This window comes from Poromitra crassiceps (assembly GCF_964638095.1).
Source record: "Poromitra crassiceps genome assembly, chromosome: 11".
Taxonomy (NCBI): domain Eukaryota; kingdom Metazoa; phylum Chordata; class Actinopteri; order Beryciformes; family Melamphaidae; genus Poromitra; species Poromitra crassiceps.
In genome coordinates, this window is record NC_139643.1 from 22,328,345 (window position 1) to 22,349,208 (window position 20,864).

Consider the following 20,864-nt stretch of genomic DNA (forward strand, 5'->3'; position numbering starts at 1 on the left):
GCATGTGTGCTCTAAAACCTCGGGTTGAGTGTCACAGGTAGGTGCAGTGAATGAGAGCTTCCAGCGAACTAGAAATGGAAGCTTTAGCTTTGGAAAATTTGAGTTCCATTATTTGGAAAATAAATAAAAAATATTAACTGCTCCAGTGAAAGGATTACTTGGCCAATTCCCTGACTTGCTTATTCTAAACAATCAGTTTAGTCAGTGAGTCAGCGAATATCTTTGCCCAGAATTGCAATTTTTTTAAAGGACGTCCTTTGTATGTTCTGAAATCCCGAGAAGTGGCTCACAGACTGAGGCCGCCAGAAAGGCTCAAAGACAAGTCACATGTCAACTAGATAATATCAGTTTTATTTGTAGATGACACTCTAGGAGAAAGGGAAACTTAAGACATTTCAAAAAGGAGAACAAGTCATGAAAGCATATTTCTTCTGTCTGTTTGAATCAAATACATTTTCCTCTGTCTTTCTTTTTTTTGTAACAAGCAAAAATATGTCTTTTTTACACATCTTTCAAAAAGAACACTATGTACATCGTGGAAACGTGCCATGTGGGGGGAGGGGGTGCTTTCATTGAGCCCTCCCGACACCGTGGAAAACTTCAAGTAATCTCTTATAAAAAATAGAACATTTCATTTTTGCCTCTGAAAAAGGGTTCTCCAAAAATACACATATGAACAGCATTACAAGTTGCCAATGCATAGCTCATATTTTCAGTTCAATTCGAGCCTTAATTTGGTAAATGCAATAAAAAGAACGAATGACAAATAAAGACGCAAAATAATAAAATTAATTAAAGAAACAAAAATGATGACACGTCGTCAGACTCCACAAGCAGCGGCGGTTTGGTGGGTGGGGTAAACGAGCTGGTGTGTTTGTCCTTTCAAATGTCCTCTCCAAAGAATGTCCAAGTGTTTGCTGTAAACAGTTTAGAGAGAGGGGACAGGGAGTCACAGGGACGGCTGTGAGGTGGGACACTGAGGAGGATGTGGCAGTGACAGATAGGGAGGCGGGGGGGGGTGCATGATGGGTTGGGAGAGTGCCACCGGGCCAAGGCTGGGGAGGGGACACAAGCTACAGAAGAGGAGAGCGGTTGCGTTTTGGTGGTGGTGAGTCTGGGGAAGGAGGACACAGAGAGGTTGAGAGGGAGAGAGCTGGAGATCCCTGCCGATGTTGGCTTCGCCACCGGAGCTGTGGTCACACGGCCGCAGGTGGAGACCGGTTAGGTGTCGCTGGTTTTCGCCCTGTCACGAGACACAAAAAAGGGTTCAAGAAGTTGAACTCTGAACCGTATTTAAAAAAACAAAAACAATTTCCTATCAGATTTTCAATGAAGTCCAAGAGCGATCAAAGAAACTCGTGTGCCACAAAATCCAATGAATGCCTTAACTAAGCTTTATCAGACAATGGAAAGCCATGGAGAGTTTCGTTCGGCTTCGAGGAGCCAGTGTAAATGTTGGCACATTAGTGTCTTGATCATCTCGACAATGGATCGGTCGATGCAGCGAAAGCAGCAATGTGTTCAGATGCTCTGCAAACGTTTTTGAAAGAAAGCAAATGTTTCAAGAAAATGTCCTTCTTGTCTTCAAACCTCACAAACATTTGACACACCGTCAGGGTTGCACAGCAAGACTTTTCTATAACCAGACGTTGGGAGTAACTGGATTGCATATCACTGGATGATATGGAAGGTTTTTAAAAGGTGGGATTAATCAGTGTCTTAAAACAGCAATGTTAAAATAGCTAATCATGCCCAGCTGCTTACTGTAGTTCACCATGTTTTTCTAGGTGCATGTGATGTCCTTGGACGAGCTGAAATCTTTACAGCAGGGATACTCAACTTGCTTTGCCCGGGGGCCACTTTCGTGAAACGATAGGAGGCCAGGGGCCAGTTAATAAACAAACAATATACATTTTTCTGTAGCAGATTGTAGGTTTTTGTGGTGTCAGCCGGAGTTTAGTCTGACAATGTTGTGCACACCGGATAGTTAGTTAGGTTCAGTTAGTTAGGTTAAGTACATGCATAAGTGCCTGGGTTAGCGAGCAGATGGCGGTATTTGACAATTTAGCTGGAGCTCAGTCAAACTTTATTTCACGTTAGTTTTGATTGTGAATTAGATTCTAATTCTAATTGAAAACTAAGGTGAAATTATTCGAAAATGGTCGGGGGGGCCACTCTGCACCCTGTCGCGGGCCGCATCTGGCCCCCGGGGCCGCAAGTTGAGTATCACTGCTTTACAGGCTGACATCTAGTCTGCAACAATGTAGCACAGAACGGCAAAAAGTTTAAATATTGTAACGCTTGACAGCCTCCTCAGCCAATCAACACGCACATTGCCAGAATTGACCGTAACCTCTTGGTGAAAACCAATAAATCATACTGTTTGACATCCAAATGTGAATGTGCCATAGTCACATTCAAACTTAAAAAGGCCAAAACAACACCCAGTGCAGTTTAAAAAAAACCAATCTCCTTATGAACAGCGTGGCCAATGCTTAGGTTGTGAAGAAATGTGAAAGACTCAACCTGTGAAAGTTAGGAGTGCCATGAGCAAGCATTACAAACTCATCAGCGCCAACCTTTTTCTTCTTCTATGTTGTTCAATGACAGCTTCAGCCAGGACAACAGCTAACTGCTCACTGGACAGCTTCAGCCAGGACAAGAGCTTAGTGCTCATTGGACAGCTTCAGCCAGGACAAGAGCTTAGTGCTCATTGGGCTTTTCATAGTGCAGTGGTGCTTGCTAATTCTGGATGATTGTCTAGCCCAGTTAAAGGCTTATTATTTTCCCACATTTTTAAATATCACATATTTTAAAATGTCTAAGAATTGGTCAGCTCCTTGACGATGACGTTTTTGGCATTCTCTCTCCAATCAACCATACTTGCGAACAAAATAGCAGCACTTGCACGCACAGAAGAGGCAATTGGTGAAGGTCTGATTTAGGCTTCATTTTTGATGTCATAACCCTGTTTTACATCAGTTTGCTCACTGACATTTGATTGGGTAGAATATGTAGATACACGATAAAATAAAAGGACTTTTCATTACCATCACAAAAATACATTTACCACCCATTTACCAAATTTCATTACACAATTGTACAATTCAAATTTGGTTAGTGACCAAATAGTCACAAATTAGAGCCCTTTATTTTATATATTCCATCTAAAACGTGAGGCTTCAGAGCTTCAACAACCACAAACACACACTCCATGCTGTGGTGCAGCCTAACATGAACACAACGTAACAGACCACCAGAGCCAAGCAAATCACAAAAAGATCAAACCCGCCACAGAAACCAAAAGCACGGCAGACACAAAGCGCACACACACACACACACACACACACACACTCCTTCACGTACAAGTTTGGGGGGTTCTTTTTAAAAGCTGCGGGTAAACTTCCTCCTCTAAATGTCTTCTTTGTGGGTGTTGCTGTCACAGAGGGGGGTAAAAGTTACGGCGCCCCCCACTGGACAGGCCAGCTCTTGTCATGTACAGCAAATGCAGCCCAAGCTGTCCGAGAAGAACCACAACAGGAGATTAAGACCTTGCCAGACCGCGGTTACGTTTTTGTGCCCATTACTGGGACAACAGTAGTCATTTGTCACACGGCAGCGGAAGGCTTCCCAGAAGTGTCTTAGCGAGCCGTTTTTCTTAGGTGCACAGTCATCAGAAACCAGTGCTTTGTCAGGTCTAACCAGTCCGCCTTCATGAGACAACATCAGCAAGCACATTTGAGAGAGCTAGTCTGGCTGCTTCACAATAACAGACTGTCAAGACTCAAAGGGAAAGAGGCAAATAAAGACAGGAGGATGGGGCCTTGTACTGCATTCAAGACAACTCGGAAAACACAGAACTTTCAATTTCCGACCCTTCGGAATAGTTGTGCTCGCGCTAGTCTCGCTAGCCAGCCTCTCTTCCTTTCTGTCAGAGAGTCTGGCGTCGCGGAAACAGGCACGGGGATCAGCCCGCCCCTGCTCTAAAGCTGCTCTCCCATTCGAGCGGCTGTTTCGGTGGCAGCAGGATATCCGCTCCCCCGCTTGCAAGCTCTGTCACGCTCTGTCATTGGCTCCGACCATATGTCAATCAGAGCGGCTTCCGCTCCCATGGCATGTGTGTCGCTGTAATGCTCCCGGCCGCCGAACAACGCTAACTAGCTAGCGTAGAAAGCTAACGGCAGAAATCTATGGGCTAACTCGTTGCTACATGCTGAAAATGGCAAGTTTTGAAGAAGATATGGATTGTGCAATAAAGAAGGCCTGCTCGGCACTTTCGGTGGATGGTTGTAAAGATATCCAGAGAATATGTTTAGAACATTTGCTAACAGTCTAACAGTCTGTCTTTATGCCTGTGCGCTCTCCTCCCGTCTAAATGTTCCGCCGACACAAGTTCCACCCCGAAACTATTTTCCAAGGGCACTAACGTTAAGCACCGCCCAAGACGAAGCTGATTGGTTAACCCAAACAGAGCATTTTTTTCGCAATCCCACAATGGAAACCTGCGACGCCAGACTCTCTGACAGAAAGGAAGAGAGGCTGGCTAGCGAGACTATGCTCGCGCTGTTTTTTTGACCCGGAGTTACAAAAACATTCACAGTTAGCTTTTTCATTGGTTAAATAACTGTTGAATTCAACATATTGCTTTAATCAGCACTAAATATAAACAATGGAAAACACATATTGTACGAGGACACTTGAAATTAGGTCAACAAAGACTTGATGACGTCAATCGGACAAACCTGAGCTCTGAAAAGATGGCCCGAATTTCCCACATGTAATTCTGAGCCGTTCGATTCATTTTTGACAGGGTGGAGCTCGTTTTTTTCCTCTGTCCCACTTCTGAGTTGTCTTGAACGGGGTAATAGTACTGTAACACTGTCTGTCCCTAACTTCTGTCATTAAGCTGTTGAGTTTGTTGTTTGAGTTGTCCTTTTTGTGGGGAACTATCTAACTGCTAAACAGACTTAACTCTACTTCCTTGACTTCTGTTCAATTGAAGCAGCGAAAATGACAATATTGCTTTCTGTCTAAGGAAAGAGACTCTACTGAGCTTCAAACAAAATCAAGAAGAAGAGTTGCCATGGTTCAAGTCTGTTGGATTATTATTATTATTCAAGTTGAATCCCTTCACCAAAGAGCACCTTCTTCACTGGTTTCATTACCCACTGCTAAATATTGCACCGACACGACTTAATTTATTCATTTTGTTAACAAAAGTGATAGATTGGATCCAGTGTTTAGTATTGATCAATATGTCAAGTTTAGTACCCAGAATTGTCAGTCAAACAGTGATATCAATGAATACCTACATTCAATGATAGTAGATGAAAGATGATAGAAATCACAGAGTGTAATGTTTAATTACTGAGTTTAATGGTTTAATGAAGGTGAGAGGATGCTTTGGGACGAGGAATAATCACCTTTTCCTCTTCTTTTCTGAGTCATTTATCCTGGGCTTGGTTTGCTGGGGAGTCTTTGCTGTGGCTGATTTGGAGATGCTGTCTTCTCTGCGTCTCTTGCTGCGTGAAAACAGTCAACAACAACAACAAGAACAGAACTTTAAAATTGCCCCAACAGCCAAGTCAGCCATCCATCCAGCAATGTTATGTTTACAGGCTCACAAACATTTAATTGAGTTTGCCATGGTGGCAGCACTGGCTCCGCCTTCTTTCTGCTGCAACGATTAATTGATTAGTCGATCGGCAGAAAATTAATCTACAACTATTGTGATCATCGATTCATTTTTTTTTCTTTCTTTTTAAGAAAACAAGTAACAATTCTCTGATTCCAGCTTCTTAAATGTGAATATGTTCTGGTTTCTTTACTCCTCTATGACAGTAAACGGAATATCTTTGGGTTGTGGACAAAACGAGACATTTGAAGACGTCATATAATCAATAGATGAATCGATAATGAAAATAATCATTAGTTGCAGACCTACTTCTTCCAAATATATTACACTGGTGCTCATCTGTGATCATAGGCTGTGAAATTCAAAGCAAACATCAGAAATGAAGTGTCAGTGCCAGATGGCTGACATTCAAGATGGGTGACATTCGTATAATAACAGTAACATTGTGCTGACTGCGCCGTTATTATGGCATACGCTCGACCACTTTCCTGATCCGTTGATTGAAACTGTTTTGAAGCGATGATCACCAATGATCTATTTAGAGCCTTTATCTGCTGATTGATCGGTGCACCCTTACTTTTATTCTTATTCATTTCATTCATGTTGTCGTGTGGGAACACACACACACACACACACACACACACACACACACACACACACACACACACACTTGATCAGACTGTACTGACTGTGTTGTGCTGACGTCCAGCTCTTGCTCCTTGCAGGGAGACTGAGTTGTGATTTTGCCCTCCTGCCTGCAGTGACAGTCTCCCCCCTCCTCGGGCTGGGGGGCGCCCCGCTGCCGGCAGTCTCCCCCCTCCTCGGGCTGGGGGGCGCCCCGCTGGCTGCCGTTGTGCCTCTCTGAAGGACACTTGGGCTGAGGATGACTCGAGGGCGGAGAGTCAGACACTGGCTCCTGGTCTTCTCTGGACAACTCCTGCCACCGCTTCTACAAGGAGAGAAGGACAGAGGAGGAGAGGAGGAGAGAAGTTCAAATTCTTCTACTGCTGCCATTACATGAAGAACTTGTGAGGGTCAAATCACATTCTAGCAGACTGAATCAAAGCAAATATTGCGATGCATTGACACAAAGGAACTCTGAATAACATTATAAAGTCTAATTGCTAGAACTTCATAGAAACTAGAACGACCGCACCGCGGACATATGCCTCCGCCAACAAGTGAGCAGTCGACATGCATGTCTGTCCAGACTTTGACGTTTGAGCCAAATGTGAAGAATTTCGCCAAGGTGTTACTGAGATATGGCGTTACCGAGCTTGAAAAAGCCGTTTGTGAGGTTACAGTGACCTTGACCTTTGACCACCAAAATGTAATCAGTTCATCCTTGAGTCCAAGTGGACGTCTGAGGTAAATTGGAAGAAATTCCGTCAAGGCGTTCTTGAGATATCGCGTTAACAAGCTTGAAAAACGAGCGCTCGTGAGATCACAGTGACCTTGAACTTTGACCACCAAAATCTAATCAGTTCATCCTTGAGTCCATCTCGACGTTTGAGACAAATTTGATGAAATTCCGTCACGGCGTTCCTCAGGTATCACATTAACGAACATCGTATGGACGTACGGACGGACAACCAGAATCCATAATGCCTTCGGCCTGGCGATCGGCGGCGGAGGCATAAAAATCAATCAATCATCATCCTTCTACCACTATACTTTTGTGTGTTTCTCTACAGCCAATTTCCCCAATGGATGGAAACATTAGCGTATTTTCCCAAAGAAACTCAGACAATGCACTGGGAGGGTGATCTCCCACAGACCTACTTTTGTTTTGTGATACTTCATCGGCAAATAAATGATCTTTTTGTTCCTCCGCCCACCCCCCCCCCCCCCGCCTCCGCAGAGAGATCCGAGCAAAGGGTCAGTTACAGAGCAGCACCCGTGCTTGTTGTTGTGGGGGCGTTACAGCTATTAGATCACGCTGCTCAATGCGGTTTGAGGCACAACAACAAAAAATGCTAAAAGTTAAGAAGGGAGGTGTACTTTCAAAGTTACTCTGTGTCTAACCAAAGGCGTTTGTGTCTCAAAGTTTACACACATCTTTCTCCTTATATGACGTGTCTGGGCTCTCCTACTCAAGCAAGTCTGTGGGATCAAATGACACAGACACTATGTATCCGTCTGTATAACAAGTTTCCTGGATCTTTTTCTTTTGCGATTTTGCCTTTATTGGATAGGACGGTATGTGCCAGCTAGACAGTGACAGGAAAGCAGGGAGGGGAGGACATGCAGCACATGGCCGCAGGTCGGATTCGAACCCGGGTCGGCTGTGTCTGAAGAAACCACCACCACTGAAGAAACACCAAAGGCTTTGGCTACATGGAGCCTCTGGGATTATAGCCAGAGGGGATACTTTAGCCAGTAGTGATACGCGGGTCAGGGTTTTTAAAGGCCCGCACCAACCCAACCGGTCATCGGAGCCAGTTCGCACCGCCCGGCCCGTTCAAAATAAATATCTGTAAATGCCCAACCCAGCAGCCCGCAAACGGACAATTTACTGTAATGTCTCCGGACTCAGGATGAGCACCGCAGAGCTCTCCAAGGTGTCTAAACTCTGTTTCTCTTCCCGCTCTCTCTCTTTCTCACACACACACACACACACACACACGCGTGCGTGACAGTTTTACTGCTCCATGCGTTGCGCGGCTGCTTCTTTCATGTCGTTAGGAGTTCTTTCTGCCTCGTCGGCGTTACAAACTAAAAAACAAAAACAAAATAACTAATCAAATGATCATGTCCAAAAAGGAGTAGGAGGAAGCAGATGCTTGTCTAGTCCTACCCCTATTCTCTAATATACTCTGTTCCAGAGTTCATCATAACTAGACTAAATTTACATAGATAATTATCAATATTATAACGCAGTTACTCAATCAACAACCGTATTCATTCGTAAGAAGAAAAAAAACTTTATTTTTATTTTTATAGAAAAGCAGACACTATTAAGAGGATTGTGCATTGCACTCCCCTTCCTCATTACTATATTTACCCAAAATGCAGTTTCTGTATCTATTTTTAAACTGTGCAATATTTTTACTAATTTTAATCTCTTCGTCCAGACTATTCCACAACGTCACCCCATATATGTGACAGAGTGTTTGAATAAGTGTGAGTGAGTGTGTGTGTGTGTGTGTGTGTGTGTGTGTGCATGATGTTTCTGCATTTGTATACAAGCTGCTTCTAAATTCAATTGGCCCTTGTGGGATTAATAAAGTTGTTTGAAGTGTAAAGTGTGTGTGGTGCTGGTACCTGTACAGATGAGTCTCCCATGATGCACTTGGCTCCCTCCAGGACAGCCATGTAGGAGAAGCGCAGCTGGTCTGGCGTCTGGATCAGGCCCATGCGGTACTTCCTCATGTCCAACAGGACGCCTTTGATGTCCACCGATGACGGCTCTTTCCTCTTGTCCATCTGCATCGGTCAACAATACTTCAAGTGTTTTATCATCTGCTCTTATTGTTTGTTCCATCTTGTCCGTCTGTAAATGTGTAACTTTTTATATATGTTTTTCTGTAACAGGGCGGCTCTTGCTCTCAAGGCCCACCCCTGTATAAATGTAGGCAAAATAAAAAAATATATGACTTGACTCAGCTAACCAAGACAAACTCCCCGTTAAACAAGAATCTGCAAAACTATGGGTTGTGTGCAGGAAATTTAAAAAAATATGTTGGGGGCAACTTCTGCCCCCCACTGTCTAAAAACTGGGGGCATTTACAAAATTTCGGGGGCAATTTAAAAATAGTAATTAGTGCATAAAGTTGCTAAAGCGTAGTGTGAACAACAGTTTGTGTCAGTGTGTTCTTCGTCATCGTCGTCTTCTGGCAACCAGCTTGCAGGTGCTGAGTGTGTATGTTAGCATGGATGGAAATTAAATGAATTGAATACAATTATCAAAATATTGGGGTTTTGCCCCTGGATCATGGTTTTAGGGGCATTCTGAGATTTCTTGGGGGCATTTTTGCCCTTGCCCCTGGCTCACTGCGACACGATTAAAGTGAGTTGGATATTGGGTGTTTGTTTTTACACCTTCAAAAAGTAGTAAGTAAACAAGTCAAATCACATTGATGAATACATTATTACTGGATGAGGAAGAACAACTGATTGATTTCACCTGCTTACATTTTAACCTCGTCTACACATTTTTGACCGTTTAGTGTTCAAAGTTTAGTTTAGTTTCCCTGGTAACACCGGAGGAAATATGATTGGTGTAGTAGAACGACTAAAGACTCAAATTCAAAATGGCAAATCATGTGAAGGCTGGGCCACTGTGGAAATTCCGACAGTGAAAACAGACCCAATATGGAGTGAAGAAGCAGGGCTTACCAGGACCAGACAAGTGTCTACTAGTGAGAAGGTCCCCGAGCGCCCGATCCCAGCGCTGCAGTGCACCACAGCCGGCCCGTGGTCCGCCCCCAGCGAACCCGACTCCCGAACCTTGAAGAGGAAGTTCAGGAAGGATGCCGGGGACTCGGGAACGCCAAAGTCAGGCCACGTGGTGTAATGAAAGTGGTAGATCTCTCTCTTCTCCCCTGTCTTTAAGAGAGGAGAAAAAGAGGGCACGTTCACGAGCGCAAAGCGTTCCCATTCAAGTCAATTGCATTCTACAACAATAGAGACACTACATGAAATAGGCCACGCCCATCACGGCGGAAAAGCTCCGTTCATTTCCACACACCAGAGTCATTTTCCTTGAATTAAACATAGCTAAAAGCTGTTGTGTGGTGGGCTGCGCAGAAAACAAATCGCCAGTTAAAGTTTTTTTGTACTCCTGAGCAAAACAAGGAAGCCATTGAGAATTGGCGAGAAGACAAATGTGGATCTAGCTGTCAAGAAGTTGGAGTGTTCATCTTCCGTATATACGGTCTTTTTGTGCAACACGCAACCATGCACGCGACATAGGAGAACGCCAGGATTGGAGGGGGGGTTTCCGTTTTGCCCCGTCTTGGGCGTGGTTTCTGAATGACGACGCGTTACGCAGTGTCTCTATGGCAGGAATCTGGGAATCCATACACATATACATTAGGTATAGTACTTTTACAGCGTATACATAGTTCATAACAGCAGTGTTTCCCATACATAAAGGAATTTGTGGCGGGCCGCCACAAAAGGATTTGGATCGCCACAAAAAGATGTTGACCAAAATTTTTTTTTTTTTTTTTTTACAGTGCACCTGAACGCAACATGCAAGATATCCGCTGAATAAGTGTCCAATAAATGTTCATGTCATTCTGGCCAATACTTCTGTTATAGCATTTCAGTCTGGAATATGGAATATCTTTCAATAATCTATGATTTAGCTGCTAAATTGTCAAATACCGCCATCTGCTCGCTACCCAGGCACTTATGTATGTAGTTAACCTAACTAACTTACCCTAACTAACTATCCGGTGTGCACAACATTGTTAGCCTAAACTCCGGCTGACACCCCAAAAACCAACAATCCGCTACAGAAAAATGTATATTGTTTGTTTATTAACTGGCCCCTCGCCTTCTATCATTTAAGTGGCAAAGCAAGTTGAGTATCCCTGACCTATAGGGAGAAATTTAGTTTGTCATTGTAAACCCACAGCACAGTAATGATGACATGTTCTTCATAGATCTAGCCTTTTAATTTTGCTCTTAAGCTTTCTCAAAGTACACCAAATTCATGCATTTTACTTTAAAATGTTTGAAAAAATCTCACAGGGGGGCATGCCCCCGCACCCCCCTAGGGGGTCTGAGGTCCCCCACCACAAATACTCTAAATCCTGTGGGAAACACTGAACAGTGTATTCAATGGCCAAATGTGTGGCTTATTCGTCTTTCTAATGTGGCACAAATTGCACTCTCTATCTAGTCCGAACTCATTGATAATTTTGTGCTCAATTCTGAGGAGCATTCGGACAACAGAAGTCCATGTGATACAGCTTGGTGTGATGCAACTGAACCATGGTTCTGTGTGCTTGAGCCACACTTGACCATCCTTTGTGCTCTGGCCTACGTTAGCGTTCTGCAGCTCCAGCATTCTGGTGGTGTAGTAGGACTTGGTGTCTTCCGACAACAGCTTGACCAGGAAACGTGTGTCTCTGAAGGCCATCTCCCTCTCCTCGGCCGTGGGCCAGTACTGGGCACACTTTTCCTGTCAGAGAGAGAGGAGAACATGGGGAGGAACAGAGAGAGAGAAAGATGCCAAAGTCATGAGACATCTCAAAGATTGCATAATCTGGCTCTAATCTAGCGGCGCGAGATGCCGAGTTAAGTGTGAAATGCCCGAGAGGATTGCTGCAGAGAAGTCTTATTACGCAACCGTCATTGCTTGGAATTGGAAAGCTGGCCTAGAAAAACAGATCCTTGTCAGGTTAATATTTATGGACTAAATGTTCTACATCTTCTTTTTCTGAGAAATGAGACGACATGACCCGACAAGACCCAGAGAGCATGAGAGAGAGAGAGAGAGAGAGAGCACGAGAAAGAGAGAGAGAGAGAGCACGAGAGAGAGAGAGGAGAGAGAGAGAGAGCACAAGAGAGAGAGAGAGAGCACGAGAGAGAACGAGAGAGAGCGAGAACGAGAGAGAACGAGAGAGAGCACGAGAGAGAGAGAACGAGAGAGAGAGAGAGAACGAGAGAGAGAGAGACAGAGAGAGAGAGAGAGAGAGAGCACAAGAAAGAGAGAGAGAGAGAGCACGAGAGAGAGAGAGGAGAGAGAGAGAGAGCACAAGAGAGAGAGAGAGAGCACGAGAGAGAACGAGAGAGAGCGAGAACGAGAGAGAACGAGAGAGAGCACGAGAGAGAGAGAACGAGAGAGAGAGAGAGAACGAGAGAGAGAGAGACAGAGAGAGAGAGAGAGAGAGAGCACGAGAGAGAGAGAGAGAGAACGAGAGAGAGAGAGCACGAGAGAGAGAGAGAACGAGAGAGAGAGAGAGACAGAGACAGAGAGAGAGAGAGAGAGCACGAGAGAGAGAGAACGAGAGAGAGAGAGGGAGAGAGAGAGGGAGAGAGAGAGAGAGAGAGAACGAGAGAGAGAGAGAGAGAGCACGAGAGAGAGAGAGAGAGAGAGAGAGAGAGAGAGATTATCAGAGCTACTCTGGGGGGGGTGCAGTCAGCACATTGAGGAGCGTGTGTTACTCTGGACTGTGTGGTCTCTGTGCACGTCTGGTGACTGTCTTTCTCCAAGTGTGTGTGTGTGTGTGTGTGTGTGTGTGTGTGTCTGACAAATGAACCGATATCAGAACCAGACAATATCAGGTGTTTGTTTTATGACTGCTCACCGAGCCTTTCTCCATGACTCTGTTGAGCATGATGACGGCCTTGGTATTCTGCTCCCAGATCATCAGCCAAAAGTGGCCACAGGTGTTCCTGAGGGGGCCCTGTAGACAGACAGGCAGACACACAGACAGACAGACAGACAGACAGAGGGAGACAGATAGACAGACAGACAGACAGACAGACAGACAGACAGACACACAGACAGGCAGGCAGACACACAGACAGACAGACAGACAGACAGACACACAGACAGACAGACACACAGACAGACAGACACACACACCTCTGTTAGTTACACAGCAGGATGAAATGAGTCCAGCAGGAAGTCATTTACAATGGAAATGTGTGGGATTCTTCAGCTAGCAACAAATGAGCTAAAACCTTAGCTGAGACTGTATCTTATTCGATGTGATGATGAACTGCACAGGGGAGGGGAAACGAAACCAAAGTTGACTTGCAGGTCAGGATCACTGATGCCTACAACGTGGTTAAGGTGTGAAACACGTTGCGCTCTCTAAGGCCAAATGTCTCAGATGTCACATGACTTTTTGAATAATACACACAGTGGTTAGCACAAACAATGCGGTGGAAACTTTGAGGTAATTTGGCATCAAGTCTCAAATTCAATTGAGCTTTTTGTCATGTAAAAATAATTAAATGCTTCATACGGAGCACTTAAATAACACTAATACAGCACTCTGGCTATATATTGATTATATATATTGATTATTTATATTGATTATATATATTGATTACCTCGGATGTTAAATAAGACAAGAAGTGTGAAGTTACAGTGGAATGAACAGGCTTTGCCTCATCTCAAAAGTACCAAAGAAGCAGCCAAACTTTGAACACACAAATAAATGTGACCCAACTGTCTTGTAGCGCAGCATAAGTACATGAAGTACATGAACGTTAACAATCAAAGAGGTAAGTTGGTCAGAAAGTGTATGTATTTCTGCAAGATGTCATTCCAAAAGAAACCTCTGCTATTGTCCAGTTCTTCAGTGACTGCAGAAGACGGCAACCCACAAAACATAACGAGCGCATTTGTCAGGCTGAACTGTGCAACCACTTGTAGGGCTTTCACACCGGCAGGGCTCCGTGCCGGTTCCGGTTCCCGGACCCAAATTTGACATTCTGATGGTTTCATCCTCAGGTCAGCCCTGGCACATTCTGATGGTTTCATCCTCAGGTCAGCCCTGACACATTCTGATGGTTTCATCCTCAGGTCAGCCCTGACACATTCTGATGGTTTCATCCTCAGGTCAGCCCTGACACATTCTGATGGTTTCATCCTCAGGTCAGCCCTGACACATTCTGATGGTTTCATCCTCAGGTCGCCCCTGACACATTCTGATGGTTTCATCCTCAGGTCAGCCCTGACACATTCTGATGGTTTCATCCTCAGGTCAGCCCTGACACATTCTGATGGTTTCATCCTCAGGTCAGCCCTGACACATTCTGATGGTTTCATCCTCAGGTCGCCCCTGGCACATCCTGATGGTTTCATCCTCAGGTCAGCCCTGACATATTCTGATGGTTTCATCTTCAGGTCAGCCCTGACACATTCTGATGGTTTCATCCTCAGGTCAGCCCTGACACATTCTGATGGTTTCATCCTCAGGTCAGCCCTGACACATTCTGATGGTTTCATCCTCAGGTCAGCCCTGGCACATTCTGATGGTTTCATCCTCAGGTCAGCCCTGACACATTCTGATGGTTTCATCCTCAGGTCAGCCCTGACACATTCTGATGGTTTCATCCTCAGGTCAGCCCTGACACATTCTGATGGTTTCATCCTCAGGTCAGCCCTGACACATTCTGATGGTTTCATCCTCAGGTCAGCCCTGACACATTCTGATGGTTTCATCCTCAGGTCACCCCTGACACATTCTGATGGTTTCATCCTCAGGTCACCCCTGACACATTCTGATGGTTTCATCCTCAGGTCAGCCCTGACACATTCTGATGGTTTCATCCTCAGGTCGCCCCTGACACATTCTAATGGTTTCATCCTCAGGTCAGCCCTGACACATTCTGATGGTTTCATCCTCAGGTCAGCCCTGACACATTCTGATGGTTTCATCCTCAGGTCAGCCCTGACACATTCTGATGGTTTCATCCTCAGGTCAGCCCTGACACATTCTGATGGTTTCATCCTCAGGTCAGCCCTGACACATTCTGATGGTTTCATCCTCAGGTCGCCCCTGACACATTCTGATGGTTTCATCCTCAGGTCAGCCCTGACACATTCTGATGGTTTCATCCTCAGGTCAGCCCTGACACATTCTGATGGTTTCATCCTCAGGTCGCCCCTGGCACATTCTGATGGTTTCATCCTCAGGTCAGCCCTGACACATTCTGATGGTTTCATCTTCAGGTCAGCCCTGACACATTCTGATGGTTTCATCCTCAGGTCAGCCCTGACACATTCTGATGGTTTCATCCTCAGGTCAGCCCTGACACATTCTGATGGTTTCATCCTCATGTCGCCCCTGGCACATTCTGATGGTTTCATCTTCAGCTAAATTCTAATGCTTGCTGCACATGGCTGTGAATTGCTCATGCCAACTACAGCAACACTCTCTGTCAGTAAAGGTTTTGTGGTAAGAGAGCATATGTCATAGTTGTTTTACTTGTCAATTAACTGCAATTAACAGAAACTATAATATAGATTGTGCTTTTAGTTTTGGACTGTTCTATACAGAAATGGAGATAATAAACAGATTCTAACTGTTAGTCTAACTGTTCCTGACACAACTGTTAGGTAATGAACTGCTGGGTAATGAATACACCAATATTCACATTTTGCTTCTCCTTTTTCTCAAAGTTTGCAATTTCACCGCTCTGTACATAAAACTTCAAACTCAAATGAGATTATGTGGATTGATGTGGTCAAGTTTCCACAAGGAAACGTACAAATTACTATAAGTAATTTACAGTATAAACATAATTCAAGTAATAAAGATAAGCCAACAGTGTGTGTGTGCGTGTGCGTGCTGAGCGAGCGCACCAACCAGCACTCCCTCTCATCAAACATGCTCACTCACTCACTGACACAACAGTCTAATTCAGCACAACAGGAAAACAAAACTGAAAGAGCTCTCTTTAGTTTTCTGTCAGTTTCCTGATGACGTTATAGCTAGCTGTAGTAGACCATTCATTTAGAGGGAAATGAAACGACTTTGACGGTGCACGAGGAAATGAGGATGACATCGGCAGGCTGTTTGGGGGGGGGGGTGCATAGCACACATCTTCACCAATAGGCATCCCTGATGTGCTGTCAGTGTGATATAATGTCGGAACTTGAAAAATGATTGGAAACATTTATCAGGGGTAAACATATATTATGTTAGTCAGTGCATGGCTAAAAAGCTGGCAGCCACCACAACTGGAAAACTCTGCCTTGGACTTGCCTGACTCAATATGTAACTTCTCTGGGCTTCCTCCATCACTACTAGACTGGCGTTGATGTAGTCATTTTCTGTGCTCTGCAGCTTCACCCGACTATGATCAACTGCAGGGAGTATGAGAGAAAGTAATTTAGGGATGAGTTCTTGATAAACACATGTGGTGAGAGATTTGCAGGGGGGGGGGAGATCAAAGATCATATAAACAGTTTAGAGTTACCACAGAGACAAAGGTTTGCTTACATGGGCTGACATCTCTGTATCTGTTGCGATTGCGATTCTCTGGATACTTGGCGACTTTGTACATGTAGGAGCATTCGTGGGACTGATTCCTGATGTCCTGAGGACAGTCCAAAGAGAAAACAAGGCTCAGTTCCTGTGTCCATCATAGGGAAAACAACCACCACGTACAAATGAGTCTATTAAGATGTTTTGTGGCGGGTTCCATGATCCCACCACCACCTGATATGAGCATACAGCAGAGGCCGAAGAAAAGCAGGGTACCAGGAAAACGCTATTTGAGAAGTGTCTGTCTAAAGCCCATCAAATACCAATCAAACATTCTGAAACACGGACAAACGCAGATGAATTATTGGGTGTGCCCTGGTTGTCTGTCCTTGTTTCAGTTTCAGTTTCAGTTTATTTATTTAACAGGAAAAAAAGCATACAACAATTTCTCATTAAAATACTTTTGGGCCCTACTCAGCATAAATGCTGGTTTTCAGAGGGTTCCTGTCCTGCAGCAAGAGAAAAACGAAAACACAGTTAAAGTGACAGATATATAAAAGATGGGAAAGTTTCGAGAAAAACAGAAGAAGAGGATTCAAGATTGTCTGGCTTAGGCCATGAGGCAACTGCAAGTGTTGCCTCATTACCCAGGTCAGTGACCGCAGACCTGTTCCTCCAATAGGAGATTCTTATACAGCCGTTTAAATCTAATTAGAGATGAACTATTCCGTAAAATTTTTGGAATCTCATTCCAGCTTATTGTACCATTGTAAAAGAAAGATCGCTTGCGGGAATTGTTTTTATATCTAGGAAGAGGATTTCCTGAGTTTGTGATGGCACGAGTGGTTCGTGTTTTGTCTTGTGGCTGAGAACCTGGGGAGGAGGGAGCTTACCAGGGATGGCCGTAAGATGATATTGGATCTGATAATATAGTTTCATTGATGTTAATTTGAGGTAGTTCTCAAAGACTAATGCACTAGCTCTTTCAAGTGCAATACAATGGTGCGAGCGATAAGGAAGGTTTAAACAGATTTTGTAGGCACGATTGTACAGTCTACCGGCGGAGAAGGGACTGCGACTGCGGATGGGGAGATGATGATACCCGGAAGCAGATCCCGAAGGGGGCTATGTTTAGCCAATCAAACATTCTCCAACAACTGCTAACATTCTTGTTGGCAGTTGTTGGAGAACTAGGCAGCGCTCGATTCCTAGGCAGGCTCGCCCGCTGCGCAGGCTCACACTAGGCCTCGCCACCCTGCAGCTCGCATATGCACCACAGCACGGCTGCTGCGTGGCCTGGCCTGCTCTATTGGCACGTCTCTCTCCATCAGTGATGTCACAATGCACATTTGCCCAAGTGGCATCACTGATTACATCACTTATGACATCATCAGTTATTTATGACATCACTGATGACAACATTCGGACAAAAATGTAAACAGAGAACAGAGATTGCCCACATGTTCCCTAGGAGAATATGATTGGTGTGCCATGGGCTTTATTAAATGACATCTGTGATTAGTTAGTTTATGCACTTTGGCTACTTGTACTTCTTACAACAAACTTGAACATTACCCGCGGAGCCCAATTAACCTGTGGGGTGAACATAGAGTTAAAACAAATAAAATTAAGTTTGTGACTATATAATTTGGATACAGAGAGCTTCAACCACATGCATGACAACTGGGCTGAGCTACGCTATCAGGCAGACGTGCTGCTGTAAACTTAACTGAAAGAAAGATACGTTAGCGATTAGCGCAGAAAGACAACTTAGGTACTTGGCGTTACAAATCAACTACAATCTCGGATAGCATCGGAAGCTAGCCAAGTTATTAGCTAGCTGGCTCAATTACATGCGCGCTTGAACTAGCGTTCGTAAGATCATCTCTGTGTTAGCTAGGCTAAGCTAACATACGGTACTTACTATAGCTAAGCTATCTTCTCTGTGCTAGCTACGCTAAAGCTAACATACTTACTAGGTATAGGTTTTGCCACCGGCCCTCTGAATCCATGTCTTCAAATGCCTGGTCCATTTTCAATGTGGCAACACCAGTGTATTGCAGTCAAGGTATATATAATTATTTGTCTGGTTATTCTACGTTACCTCATTATTTATTTAAATAAGCTTTTCGTCAAAGAAGATTATTTGCGTATGCTAGCAAACCCGCTAATGTTTCTCCGTTATCTGGTGCAGTTGACATCCAGAAGAGAGCGACATGCGCATGCGCCAATCGGGGTCCTTTGGTAGCTGTCAAACCAAACCCATAGGTCACCATAGATATTATATTACTATAGATGGGTCACCGCATGCTCCGCCAATTCTAACAGGTAGCAATCCCACGTGACAAAATGACAGGAAGTGAGTTAAAGTTGGGCCGTCTTGCTTGAAATCCCATCGTCTTTGGTCAATCCCAGAGACATATAGATAGAAGAGTTGCGACATCTCCATTCACTCCAATGGACCAGTTTTTTACTCTCAAGAGTTCCAGGAAGTAAGGTCCTGGATTAAGCAGCACTGTCGAGTTGCAGCAAAATGGACAGTTTGTGTTGTACTTTGAAAGGTTTTTATTGTTTGTGTTTGTTTTTTAATCAAAATGTACATTATCAGCTTTATTTTAGCATTCAACAAGCATTTTGGTCCTCTGCTGACGCCACTCTCTCTCTAGAGGCCACTAGGTTAGACTGACCTCTTCTTCATCGTGTCATTGGTCAACCCAGTCAGGTCTGTATAGGAAATGTAGGCTACTAGGGGCACTAAATATTTCATATTTCCAGTATGAAAATTCTTGCTGTACCAGAATGTGTTTGATTCACTTGAGCTGAGCTGAAAAGAAAAATGTCCCTTTTCATTGCAGGGCCCGTGTCAGTCAATCCAGCTCCGGTCCACTCCGCGTTCCGCTCTGTGTCTTGTGTGAGATGCCAGGAGACAATGAAGATCACGACAGCATCATCTCATTTCAGGTATTAAAAGATTTTCTGTTTACATGAGTGATTGTAATGTGTAGATGAAACACCAGATTATGTTGGAAATCAAGCACTTTTCAAGGAGGATATTCAAATTCAAGCATTTTCCTAACCTTGAAAACATGACTGTTAAAAAATAAATCAAGCATTTTCCAAACTTTCAAGACTTTGTATGAACCCTGTGGCAGGTTCAGGGCCATGGAGAGCTCCAGAGTGGAGAAGCCAGAGAGGTGGACTATATGAAAACCCTCTGGGGAGAGAGAGGAGAGGCTGCATGCCAACTCTGTGAGCGAAGCCTGCACTGATGGCTGGACTTGTAATGCTGCCCAGAGGATGCCTGCGCAGCCTGATACACTGCACGACTATTCCACTAGTGTTAAAAATGTATTGTCACATGGGGGGGGGGGGGGGGGCGGTTAAAGTGAATAAACTGACTGTAACAACAAACAAGTATAGTTTCTTAAGGAAAATGTATTTTTTGCCCAGTATGATAGAGCAGTTATCATTTATATAGCTAGCTATACATTCAATTATTACATGTATTCTACCTGCTTTAAGAAAAAGGCTATAATGGAAGTGTCTGGGAAGATAACTAACATAACTCTATAACTCAGTCTACATTCACAGTGAATGAGTACATTGAATGAAACCAGACAGGAGTGCATTGGCCACAAGGCTCCCTTTCTGAAAATGTTCAGAGGCCCAAACTGAGTAACTAAAGTACAAGTTTCATGCTTTTATGAACAAATGGACATCATTTTCACATCACCTGGACGAGCAGTGACTGAAAATGCTGTTTTCTCTCTGATTTGAGGTCAAGTGCAGCCACAGCAAGTGTCATTTCTGAGGTAGGAAGTTCATCTTGGGGTCAGATTGAAGCTTATGAACACGGGCAGTTTTCTAAATACAAAGGAGGAAGTGATATTCACCATAAAGTGCTGGAAAATAATCTTTTTTTTTAGGAGAATTTGTCAAACGGACAGTCTTTTTTTGTGGGTGAAAATTTTAAATAGAATTGCTGCAAGCCCCAGAATCTTATTTTGCTACTTCCCCCTATGCCCCAGCATACTTCCTGCACAATTGCATGCTTGCCTGACTATTTATGCCATTGCAGTACCTTATTATTTGCATTTACATGATTTCTGTCCCAAAAAGGGGTTTTTGGGCCCCTGAGACCAAACGACCCCGAGTTGAACGTGGTCCCTATACCATGAGATGGCCCAAGGTATAAGATAACAGGAAATCATAGTGGGGGAAAAAGGTAGCAGACAACATCCTGAGGAGTGGAGCTGGCTCCCCTGATATCATAAGAGCAATTGCGATGTCATCAGTGATGCGAAGTTGTGACATCAGTGATGCAGCGG

The 20,864-nt window shown here is 44.2% G+C and overlaps 1 protein-coding gene across 1 annotated transcript; it reads right to left on the bottom strand.

Moving 5' to 3' along the window:
- Window positions 1-367: 367 nt before the first annotated feature.
- On the bottom strand, window positions 368-18,709 carry LOC310784783 (tyrosine-protein phosphatase non-receptor type 2-like). The gene is made up of 10 exons (XM_083645830.1): window positions 18,513-18,709; window positions 16,552-16,648; window positions 16,315-16,415; window positions 12,898-12,996; window positions 11,631-11,768; window positions 9,974-10,183; window positions 8,900-9,061; window positions 6,325-6,584; window positions 5,424-5,522; window positions 368-1,243 (listed from the first exon to the last, which is right to left on the bottom strand). The coding sequence occupies exons 1-10, from the start codon at window positions 18,567-18,569 to the stop codon at window positions 1,222-1,224; spliced, it is 1,245 nt and encodes a 414-aa protein (XP_083501956.1). The 5' UTR covers window positions 18,570-18,709; the 3' UTR covers window positions 368-1,221.
- Between the last annotated feature and the right edge of the window lie 2,155 nt (window positions 18,710-20,864).